Source organism: Paramisgurnus dabryanus, chromosome 22 (assembly GCF_030506205.2).
Source record: "Paramisgurnus dabryanus chromosome 22, PD_genome_1.1, whole genome shotgun sequence".
In the NCBI taxonomy this organism is placed as follows: domain Eukaryota; kingdom Metazoa; phylum Chordata; class Actinopteri; order Cypriniformes; family Cobitidae; genus Paramisgurnus; species Paramisgurnus dabryanus.
This window is the reverse complement of record NC_133358.1, coordinates 24,206,576-24,219,581: the sequence shown is the minus strand read 5'-3', so window position 1 is coordinate 24,219,581 and position 13,006 is coordinate 24,206,576. Positions and strand designations below refer to the sequence as shown.

General features: G+C 34.2%; 1 protein-coding gene and 1 long non-coding RNA gene across 2 annotated transcripts; both read left to right on the top strand.

The window, feature by feature from the left end:
* The first annotated feature begins 593 nt into the window (after nt 1-593).
* On the top strand, nt 594-1,886 carry LOC141281440 (C-C motif chemokine 4-like). Its single transcript, XM_073813206.1, has 4 exons — nt 594-863; nt 1,155-1,275; nt 1,389-1,461; nt 1,833-1,886. The coding sequence occupies exons 1-4, from the start codon at nt 785-787 to the stop codon at nt 1,878-1,880; spliced, it is 321 nt and encodes a 106-aa protein (XP_073669307.1). The 5' UTR covers nt 594-784; the 3' UTR covers nt 1,881-1,886.
* Nucleotides 1,887-3,760: 1,874 nt separating this feature from the next.
* LOC135740571 (uncharacterized) lies at nt 3,761-6,772 on the top strand. Its single transcript, XR_010529209.2, has 3 exons — nt 3,761-4,086; nt 4,907-5,075; nt 6,424-6,772. It is a non-coding gene; the product is annotated as an uncharacterized lncRNA (long non-coding RNA).
* Nucleotides 6,773-13,006: the final 6,234 nt, after the last annotated feature.

Here is a 13,006-nt window from a genome sequence, read left to right as displayed (position 1 = left end):
CCAGTAGTGACTTTAGGGATCAGGAGAGAACATAAATAAGAAGGCAGTTTATACATTATGGCCTTATAAAGAAAAACATACCAATGCTCCAACCTGCGATTATGCAAAGAAGGCCAACCAACACTCTCATATAAGTTACAGTGATGCGTACGAAAGCTGGAATTAGTTACAAATCTTAGTGCTGCATGGTATACTGAGTCCAGCATTTTCAAAGAAGATTTCTTGGCATATCACCTGGCAGTGAAAATATACAGCACGGCAGTGAAAATATATCGTCAGGCAGTGAAAATATATCGCCAGGCAGTGAAAATATATCGTCTGGCAGTGAAAATGTATTACCTGGCAGTGAACTTTGAGCTTTATCATTTAACATGTATTATTTATGCTATTATAGCAACATTACACACTAACTAGGGTTTAAAAAATGATATCAGGAAGAACGTGACCTTTAAAGTAATCTAAATAACAGAGTGACTGAATACAGTTTTCTTTTCTTCTGTTACAGGTAAATGTTTCATCGTCAGAAGAATTGTCAAACATCACACCATAAACCTAGATCAGTGAAATTAACACACTTTAATATTACTCATAAACAACCTCAAAAACCATGCACATGTCATTGAAAAGTGATTAATCATGGCGTAAGTTATTCCAAACGCTTTATGCATAAGCATGACCAACGGTGTTGCGAAAGCTTCCTCTTATTAACGTATAAAAAGCAACAGACGTCGACAAGCAGCACAGAATTTGAGGATTTTAACAGCATTCGGACTTTACTGCAAAGATGCGTCTGTCATTGGGATCTCATCAAGTTTTGTGCCTGTTTTGTTTGGTCATGTTGCTCTGTGCTTTTACATCGGGAGGTGAGTGTTTTTCTCTATTATATACTGCTAGAGACATACAGTAGGGGTGAGGACTGGGCCAGCAGATCTGGGAACACTACAGTATTTCTGTAAACTATTTTACAATGTACTGTAATGGCATTTTTATATGGCAGTGCACATTATATACAAGATTGCATTTGCTAGAATAATTTAAGACTGTGCAGTGTCATTTTTAAACTTGACGGTCACTTAAAATAAAAAATATTATTTCAAATTTAATTAAATAAATTTTAAAACAAATAGCAAACATATTTTTTATTTGCTCTGCAGTGATTTCTCATGACCCACGGAAACCAATATGTTGTAAAGTGCTCAGGAAGAAACCTGTTGAGAGCAATGTCACAAAGTGTTTCTTTGTGTCGGCAACACCGAAATGCCTTGAAGCTGTAATGTAAGTCTCTTCTCTTTATCTCAAAAAGGAAAATACATGTGCTTCTGAACTTTTTCTTTCTCTCTTTCATGTACAAAATATGAAACTTAATCTAAAAAAATTGTACTGTACAGATTCACAGATGACAAGAGAAGGATGCACTGTATCGATCCAAAGGCTCCATGGCTCAATGAGTTTCTGGAAGAGGTTTGTATTTACAGACATTGTTCTCATAAAAATCTTTATAAATGGGCACAGTATGTACAGTAATTTTGTGTTTGTGTAGCAAAGTACACTGCATTAACAGCTCAAAGGTCATGGGTTTCATTCCCAGAAAACAAATCCAAATATGGATAAAAGGTCATTAAACCATTTATTAAATGTATACTTTGTAATGTACTGTAAGTAACTTCAGATAAAATGTCTGCAAAATGTGTAATTTTAAAACACTTCCAGAGTACCCAATTTAGGATGGACATATTTTAAAGTTCAAATGAAAAGAACGTGAGACATGTATTAATGTATTTTGGACATACATTTCATTTACAATAAATTTCTTCTGTTCTTTAAATCTACAGAAAAAAGATATAAAATGCCAAAACAAAAGGAAAGTCTTTAAACCCTGATGTCAGCACGGATTATGCGGCTCTTCTCTCTGAACTTATTCTTCACAAAACCACAACAGCAAGATCTTGATCCTCTAAACAAAGACTCAAACTCTGTATTACATACTGTAGCTAACCGTAAACATACAAGACTTTACCGCACGGGAAACGGCAACTGAAATATGTTGCAAAAAGGAAACCCGCTATGTTTTGCTTTCACACTAATTGTAGATGCTGAGCAGTTTACATCTGTTTATTCCTTTTTTATATATTTTGATTTATTGATTAAGCTTTATTTAATGAAAACATGTATTGTTTATTTATTTATTTGAGTATTTTAATACATTTAATACAATATTTATTGTAAAAACAATATGCTATGACTTGCTAAATAGTGCGGTTTACGATATGCAATAAAATAATACTTTACAGGTTTGTACAATTAAATAAAATTATATATTTTAAAAACAGAACATTTCAGATTCTTTTTTTGAAAGATAACATTATTCTTGCTCTCTCTCTCACCAGTCTGCATCAACTGGCATCAGCTTGTAACCCATGGTTCTAGTTTAAACTTTTATTTTGAAAGATTATAAGAGGACGAAAAGTTTAGGTTTATGTTGGATTTAAATTAAGTTTATTTACGTTCTTTTTTTGTGAAAACCTTTGACTATTGTAGCTGTAGTTTGTTATCAGAAACTACCTTAGTACATTTATGTAAGGGCTGCTGTGTGATGTTGTATTCAGCACTGATGGTGTATCAAATGTTGACAGGACATGATTCAGAAACCTAAAGGGTTTCTTCAGGTTTTAAATAGTCTTAATTCACCTTGACATAATGCCCGATGTGAAAATCCAACGTTGGCCTGATGTCAAAATCAGACGTTGATCTGACATCAAAATCCAACACAAGTGGATACAGTAATCGGACAACATAAATGTTTTTTCAAGTATAAGTCTGTGGACATTTATTATGAAATATTAGCTTACAACCTAAAGGGTTTCTTCAGGTCTTAAATAGTCTTAATTCACCTTGACATGTGCTCCAAATTTGGTATTGATGTCAAAATCAGTTTATTAAATCAAAAAAGTGTATCAAATCAAATCTCACATGGTGCCAGTACTGTGCCTCTCCAAGTCAAAAGAGTCAGTAAATGGGTGAATAACAGTAATGACATCACACTACAGGGAGGGGGCACTAAATGAATTATCTGATTTGTCGAGTAATAGCCATTCAAAGGAAGATTTTTTTCTAATTTGAAAGGGGACCAAGGGGACAGTAAACACTGTTTGTAAGAAAACCTGCGCTTGCGGTTCTACAGGTAGTCTGCAATAGAAGCACAAGCAACATTACCGCTGCTATTACCTCAGACAGTGATGTTAACGATAACTTGACCAATAGTGGCCAGTACTAGCTAACCCTAATACCTTCACAAGCCTTTTGATCTTAAACATTTTAGAACAGATTTTAGTTTTTATCCTCTATCTTTTGATAATTTCTGTGTAATAAATCACAAGTGAAATAATTTATCATATAATGTGACAAATGTATGCCCAAACTGCTAAGTGATCTTCTACCTCTAAAGCACGCAGGCACACACACTTTGTACTACCAATATCTACGGTCTCCAGTGTATGTCCAGCAGATGTCGACATACACTAGTTGTCTTGTTAAACACGATCATTAACACATCTTCATGCAGAATATTTGACACATAATTACAGCATATAAGGAATAATGTGCACTGTAAAACTTTTCTGTAAATTTACAGCGAATTTCTAACAGTATTGTACTGTATTTTCAAAAAACAGTGTTAGACTGTATATTTACAAAATATTTACAGAATGTCTGTAAATGTACTGAATTGTCCTGTTTTCAGCATGCAAAATTCGTAATACAGAATAATACTGTAAAAGCATTGCATTGTGGGATTGATTTCCTTCGCGCTCAATATTTGAATGTAAGCAGAGCTATTGCTTCGGAAGTTCGGACGCCCTTTATTTGTTAGGATTGGTTATTCATATAAACAACGACGATATGAAGACAACGCGTTCAACTTTTAATCTATAGCTGCCTGTGATGTGAAAACGTACACGGAACATTTAAAAGTTACTCGACGAAGCGGCAGACATGAGAGGATTGTGCATGCAACAAGAAGACGGAGAGAATACAATGTGTCTGTGATGAAGATAAACGAAGATTGACTGAATGTGCATCATTGACACGGTAAGACACTGTTGTTTTATTCGATTGCATTTCTGAACGGTTTGCACGAGTGGGCTATTTTTAGGAGCTGCGTTAAGTTACGCTAACTTGCTAGACTCTTAACAGACAGCACACGACACGTTGATAAAGATGTTTTTGTAACTTATCTGTCTGTTAATTCTTTCGTTTTAGACGACTAAACATGATAATGTGAATTGCCCTAAAACAACACAATGTTGCTGTCTGTCGGTGCGTTGTGATTTAGCTTAAGTTAGCTTGTAATACACGTAAAGAACTAAACATTTCAGCTTGTTCTCAAATATACACCAAGTTAAGTTACTTTGATATGAAAACGTTGTGGTTGTAGCCTGGATTCATCACAAATATAGTTTTATTTGTATTTTAAAGTTATTATAAGTGAAATGATGTCAGACTTATCTCAGATATTAAAGTTTAGTTAAATTGTAACCCCCACCTCCATTACTTCTTTGTCACGTCATTTAAAAGTGTTTGATTAACATATTTTTGCAATTATCACTCAAATTTGGTGATGTATAGTATATGTATGTAATATACTTCTATATACAGTACCACTCAAAAGTTTGAACTTACTTCCCATGTCCAAACTTTGGCCTGGTACTGTATACAGTACCAGTACAATATACTGTAGCATATTTGTATTGTCCTGTAATATACACATTTTAACCTAATATCTGTATTTGCATCGGTTGAGCTCAAGTTATGTTTAATAGTTATATTTGTAAATGGCTAAATAACATCACAAAAATAGAAACAAATTTTATTTTAAATATTTTATCTGTTTTGTTTTGGTCGATTTCAGGTCCATCTCTAAGCAACCAGCGCTGGATGTTGAGCATGGACGGTCAGGTTGTGTGTGAAGGAGAGCAGCGCAACTTTGTCTCTGGTCTTGCAACGCTGATTGCCTCATTCTACAATTTTAACCTCCCGGATCTGGAAGCGGTGGCATGCACCCTTGGGTTTGTTCAGAGGTTAGATACACATTTCCCATTCATATGTTAAAATTACTTTTTTTTACATATTGTGAAGGTCTGCATCAAGATGCAAAGCGTAAAACTGAAACTTCATATTTACATTAAATAAGTAAGTATGAACTGTATTCATCTGACCTCAGTTTTTCTCCGCTTACACTTTTGGCATGGTTTTTGTGCTGAAATACTGCCAAAAGCATTGCAAGTTTGCAAACACAATTTTATGAACGACAAATACAAATTAATTGCACAGAATCTGTCTCGGTGTGTAAAATAAACCACTTTTAAATGTGTAAATGACTTGTTGCATACAGAGGGTAGGGTGGCCATTTGTGAAAGTTCCGCCGGACACGTCCCGAACATGTTTTTGGGTGCTTTCTCCGGAAGTCGCGTTGCTCGAATGCATACGTCACAAAGGTCCTCACATTTCAGTTAAAATACATTAGAAAATTAAGATTTATTTCTTTTAAGATTGCTTTTCTGAAATTAAACCCAAAATATTAAACCTTGATGACGTATGCGGTCGACCAACACGACTTACGGAGAACGAACCCGAAAACATGTTCGGGACGTGTCCGGCGGAACTAGCACGAATGGCCACCCTAACAGAGGGTAAAACTATTTCCTGAAATAACCTGACATTAACAGTTTTGTCATAATTCTCTCACTCATTTGAGCTTGCTAGCGCGTGTGGAAAGGTGTGACTCGTTGTTTTCTCTTTTATGATTGGTTGAATAACGGCAGTAGTTGTCTCAGTATTCGGTAGCCCAGTAGATATTGAGGTATTTCAGGAAATTGTTTTATGAAAACTGGTTTATTTTACACACTAAGACAGATTCTGTGTGATTCATTTGTGTTTACCGTTCATAAAACTGTATTTTTGAAAGAATGCCACTGTTTGCACACTTGCAATGCTTTTTGTAGTATTTCAGCCCAAAAATCCATGCCAAACGTGTAAATGCAGAAAAACTGAGGTCAGATGAATACAGTTCATATTTATTTAGCCTAAATATAAAGTTTTACAAGACATGAATTACGCTTAAGATTAACAGTTCAATGTTGCCAAACCTTTTTCTTATGCCTGCAACTTGATTTTACACCTTTACAAAACAATGTCACCTTTATGCTTGCAATGTCACATTTCCATTTTGACCAGTGATTTGTTGTTTTTAACAGAACATTGATCTTCCCCCATTACTTCTGTTTAAACCAAATAATTCAATTAAATTGCACAATTATTAATACAGATTTATTTGTTGTTTTTTAATTACTGTGTAAAATAAGAAGACTTATTAAATTTTTTTATCAACATAATAATAATTGTTTTTGTTTGTTTTCTGCCTGGCAGATGATTTCTCTACATCAACCTGAAACGTGGATCAAAGATGAAGAAAGGGAAAAAGAACACTACAGTGAATCCACAGGTTTCCACTCTTCTTTGAAAACTTACGGACTTTAAATGGAATTTTGTTTAGACACTTCCACTATCCAGTGTAGTTGAATTAAAAGGAATTAAAGTTTCCTACATTGTTAATGATGTGCTGTTAATTGAAATACAAACGTACAGCTGGCATTTCATCCAATATGCTTATGTTAAAGAATTAATCCACTTTTAAAATGATGCAAAAAAAGAAAGTCAGGAGGGAAAATACAGTAAAGGATTAGTCCACTTTCTTAAAGGAGTAGTCCACTTTAAAGATGGGGTCCATTGACTTTTCATAGTAGGAAAAAAAAGTAAGTCAATGGGCCCCATCTTTAAAGTGGACTACTCCTTTAATACAAAATCCTGATAATTTACTTACCCCTAAGTCATCCAAAACGTTTATGTGTTTCTTTGTTCAGTCAAGAAGAAATTAATTTTTTTTGTTTTTTTGAGTAACACATTCCAGAATGTTTCTCCATATAGTGGACTTTAATGGACCTCAACAGTTTACAGTGTAAATGCAGTTTAAAAGGGTGCATACAGCTTCAAAGGGCTCTAAACTAGGGCTGCATGATAAATCGCATGTGATTGTCATTTCGCATCTTGTAAGTAAAGCAGCATGTACTACACAAAGCCATAGATCACTGACAATCATGGCAAAATTTGCATTAATAATATGTATGCGATATGGCCCTGCTTGTCAGTGAACTACGTCTCTGTCTAGTAAAAGCTGCTCCATCTGAAAGCAGGTGATGAGATGCGCATGACTATCGCATGTGATTTATCGTGCAGCCCTTCTCTAAACTATCCAAACTGATGCATAAGGGTCTTAACCAGCAAAAATCACAACTTTCGGCAAGGAAAAAAATGCACTTTTAATCCACAACTTCTCATCTTGCAGTAGCCGTGTGATGCGACAACTTGACGTCATGTAATGCATAGGCATGTCGAAAGGTCATGCATCACAAATGTGAAACACACACTTGCAGACCATTTTAAACAACAAACTAACATAAAGACATTAATTGTTATCATTCCACATACAACAACGTCTGAACGTTCCTCTTTCTCCACGCTTGTAAACACTGTGGCGGTAGTTTTGCATGCATCACGTGTGACCTTTCAACATGCTTAAGCATTACGCCAGATTGCGCTGGTGGGACACAAGGCTAGTGCAAGATGAGAAGTTATGGATTTATAGTACTTATTTTTTATTTTTCTCAATAAAAATTATGATGGTTTGCTAGATAAGATCCTTATGCCTTGGTTGGGATCATTTAGAGCCCTTTAAAGCTGCATCAAAATAGCAAATTTTAAACTGCATTTAATCTGTAAACTATTGAGGTCCAGTAAAGTCTTTAAAATTGAGAAAAAGCATGGAGTGTTTTCCCTAAAAAACTTAATTTCTTATTGACTTAACAAAAAAAGACATCAACATTTTGGATGACATGTGGGTGAGTAAATTATCCAGATTTTTTATTAAGAAAGTAGAGTAATACTTTAATGTATTTTCCCTCCTGACTTTCTTATTTTACATCATTTAAAATATTTTGAAACATTTCCATTCTTTAAAAGTTAATAAGATCACTTGATTGTTAATGTTCTGATAATTCATAACTGTTCTGTCAACTGTTTATTAATTGTAATGCATACAGCTGACATTTCAGCAAACAATGTTTATGTAAATTTTATGGTCTTTGCTTTTAAAAAATAAAGTTTTATATTCTAAGAATTTTGTATTTGTGTATTATGTATTTAATTACCATTTGAGACTATTGTTACTGTTACACATATAATATAAATTCCTAATTTAAAAGTGGCATATCAGTAAAATACAGAATGGGTTATAGTTCTGTAAAAATACAGTAATTTGCTGGCAATATAGCTGCCTGTATGTAAATTTACAGTGTAAAGTTTTACAGTGTATACTGTAAAAATAAATAAATTACAGCGTTATACTGTATCTGACAATTACAGTGCAAGACTGTAAATGTTGTTTACAGTAGTGGTTCTGTAAAAATACAGTAAACGGCTGGCAACCCAGCTGCCAGTATTTTACTGTAAATTTACAGTGAAAAGTTTTACAGTGTGTTTTAAAATGTAAAAAATATTTTTGCAAATGTTATTGTTATGCAAAAAAAAAACATTAAATTTCATTTCTATTTTTCTGAAAGAACAGCTAACATTTTATTGCATAATGCTTTATCTACAGCCCTTATTAAAAATGTGACATGGTAACCAAAGTTTCTGTTACAACATTCAGTGTTTCAATACTCCAACTGTGTTACTAGTTGTATTACAATGTTACAATGTAACATCAAGACATTTATTATTCTCTTCAAACCCTTGATTCAACCTATAAGACCTCTCAAAAAGGTTTAGGATAATAATGTTGATTGATGAAGCTCACTGTAAAAAAAATCAGTAGAAATGACAATGTTATTGCAGCTGGGTTGCCGGTAATTTACCGTAGATTTACATTTATGCTATTAACTCGCAAGAGTTTGTTTAAAGTTAAATAAATGTTAAATATTAACAAGTCTTTATCTTTACAGAATAAAACTATACAATAACAGCCTCATGCAAAGCATTCTGGGAACCAGAAATCATCTTCAACCTTTTTCTGTTTTTGCTTCAGATTTTGTTTCCCAGAATGTTTTGCTTGATGCTGTTTATCTAGTTTTACTCTGTAAAGACAAAGACTTGTAAATGTTTAATTTTCATTTAACTTTGAACAAAATGTTACCAGTAAAAAAACATAAATTTAAATCTACGGTAAGTTACCGGCAACCCAGCTGCAATTTCTACGGAATTTTTTTACAGTGTTCCCTAAAATAATCATTAGGAAACCTAAATTAAAAAAGTAAAATGTATGAACCTACGCATACTTAAATGTGTAGACTTTTTCATGTAGGAACATTTCCGTTTTCTAATCATCAGTCTCATCTGTGGTTTAGATGTTCTAACCACTAATCTAAAAATCTTTTGGCCTGTTGAGTAAAGTTGATGAGGTTTACATTCACACCAGCTTCCATACATTTCATTTTAAACAAGCATCTGGACCCTGTTTCTTAAAAATATTTATAAAATACACTCTTAAAAATGAAGGTGCGTTAAATGTGCTTTACAACAATGCCATAAAAGAACAATTTACACTCAAATGTTCATAAAATAACCATTTCTTTTATATTTTTGAATAATGCAAAGAACCCCTACTAATTTCACTACAAATTATCTTTTTTTGAAACAGAAAAATCTTTAAAATTTACAAGGTTTTTAAATGGAACTATTTTAAGAGTTAAAATAAAACTTTTACCCAACCTTTAGCTTATTAACTTTAGCTTTTTACAAATTTCACAAAATAAAATTACTTTGATCTCAAACATTGGTTAGTGAATCCCTGCAATACCGTTACACATCCACTAGGGGATTGCAGACCCCCATTAAGAACTGTTTTTTTTTCATGCTTGTTTTCAAGGTGGGCAGTCAATTAAAAAACACTTGAATTTGTTAACATTAGTTAATACATTAGTTAATCTGAACTAACAGTGAACAACACTTCTACAGCATGTATTTACTTAGTTCATGTAAATTTCAGCATTTACTACGTTTTAAAATCAAAAGTCGTAACTGTTAACATAGGTTAAAGCATGAGGAACCAACATGAACAATTGTACTGGCATCAAATAACATTCACAAAGATGCTGAATAGCTATTTTGCTCATAAGATTAACTTTAACAAATACAATCATATTGTAAAGTGTTACTGTAAATGTATTGTCACACACCTGATGACTAATGTTCAAAGACACTTTAAAAATACATATATGGTTTAATAGTGTTTGGAGTACTATGACAGTGCTAACACAAGCAGAATATTTATAATGATTTCATTTTGAATGCGTTGACTTCCTGAGCTGTGGTTTTTTGTCTCGTCTTGCTATTTTTGCATGCATCACCTAAACTTCAGCTGTGTATACCAAGAAACATCCGGATGAACACAAGGGTCACTTACTTAGATATTCTGTTCTGTCATTTTTCCAGGACATAACTTTTTTGCCCATGTGACATTATCGTCATGCTTAAGGGTGTAGCATATTACCCAACATCATGACTAAACACTAAAACGCTGCTACTGACCTGCACAAGGTGAGATCCAGTAAATGGGGAGACAAAAGATAAAGATCAGTGTCCCTTTAGAAGAACCAATTTGGGTGCTCCAAAGAACTAGGTCAAAGGTTCTTATGTACTCACATTATACTTAACTGGGCCGAACTGTACCCGTGACTGTCCCCCTCACTCGCTCGTCTGCACTCACACTGTGATCTATTCCAGAGTATGCTTACTTCATTAAAAGCTGGCATTGTTTCGAAGAAAACAGGAAGACATGTGAGGTTTGGAGTTCATTGTAATTATTAGTTTATGAAATCATGTGCGTGTGCAGAAGGAATCCTGTATGACATTAAAGCATCATGAGAGGGATTGGAGAGCAGACTTTTCCTAATGCTTTTAAATCTCTCTTTAAGGGTACCGTATCCTGGTACAATACAGAGTGATCACACTAGCCAAACAAACCGTACTTTGAGGTCAAACGTACTCGGTACACATAACGTGAATAAATCCTTAAGAAAAGGTTCTGTGGATGTTAATGGTTCTTCTCACATGAAACCACACATTTTTAAGAGTGTAGGAGCGAGAGGATATATTTGGTATTTGGTTTGAACATTAGGGGTTTTCATTAATTATTTATATAAACAATGAGTGGGTTGTATTGCTAATTGTGACTTGGGGGGTTACCTCCTCCCAGTCCATAGTCTCGGTATAAGAGATAAAGCCTCTCACATTTCTAAATATGTTAAAGTTGTGATATTTCCGCATGCTGTAGAGGTAAAAATGTGAGGACAAAGTTTATGTCACTTTTTTGTCACACTTTGTCACGTGATCAAGGGGTTTCCTGTCCTGACTGTGACTAACTCTCATTTCGGAAAGCTATAGCTGTCTATTACTTGACATAGAAATAACTCTTGCCTGGAACATATTGCATCTTTGTATCTGTCTGTCATGGTTCCTTGTTCCATACATGAAGTGAACAGGATATGACAAAATATGTTAGCGCTTTAACCAATTAGGTAACAGTGTGTAAGGAAGACTATAGGGCTGGTTGCTATACACTCATTTATTTTATCACATGTTGTTGTTTTATTATTTGTATGGTATTACTTACATTTTTATGTACTACGTGGTCACTGTATATGTGACTCATTTACTCAATGTAAAGAATTGGGGCATGTTGTCAAAAAAGGTCAAAGTTCAAGCGCTTTCTTGTACTGTAGCCAAGATATATGTATCCATACAAAAATGGCTACATAAATAACAATACCACAAAAAATGTTCACTGGTATGGTTTAATATTAAACATTTACTTTTTTACTTAATTTTTTAAAGCAGATGTCTAAGGTTTAACCTTTTTAAGGCCAAGGACCCCTAATGGATAGAGGAGGAGCAGGGACCCCCCAATATATGTATCAACATAACAGTTTTATCCAGTTTTAATTTATATTATTAGCCTATCATTGCATTTTTTATGCCAAATTTTTTTTTTAAGTCAAACAATATTTGGATTAACAATATTATTATCACCACGGACCCCTCAGGGGCTCCAGACCCAGTGGCCTAGCGTCTGGGCATGCTGGGTATGCACGTGCAAATGGGCCAGGGCCAATAGGGGGCCCGGCCCTGGGCCCGCCCCAGCTTTTAATAAAAAAAATGTTTATTTGAATTTTATTTGTGGATAAATATATGCATATCATGTGTAGTGATTTCTGATTTCTCCGTAATGTTTAATTTCTCCATCATTTCTTGTTTGCGTTTATTTATTTATTTTTGCACTCCACGGCTGCCGTAAACTACTACGCCATAATTTTTTTACATGACGCATCGCCGCACCAAAAAAAAGAAAACCGTGTGAGAGGTTACTAAAGCGGCTATCTACATGAACATTAAGGATGGACAAATATAAACATAAAAGTGGGGCCTTAAAGAGAAAAGAAAAGGCGGAGAAGTTTTTCTTTATTTAAATCTACCCTTTAAAGTAAAAAAGTAAAGTAAAAATATTTGACTACCTTATTAAAAGTATATGTTGTTAACAGACCTGCGCGCCACAGTTAACAGTGCCAATGGGCAAGGTTGGGGGGGGCTTTGGCTTAAGGGGGCCCATACATTTTTTTTGCATATGGGCCTGGGACCGACTTGCTACGCCTATGTCCAGACCCCATGTTAAAGACCCATTATTCAAAGTAATCTATATAACAGGGCGACTACAGTTTCCTTTTCTCTTGTTACATTTCTGTGAATGTTTCATCGTAGAAGACTTGTCAAACATCACACTATACACGACGTCACTAATATTTCATAATTCCAAAATATGTCAAATATCAAGCATTTGACCACCAATACAAAGTAAACCTACATGAGTGAAAATAATACACTTTAATATTACTCATACATC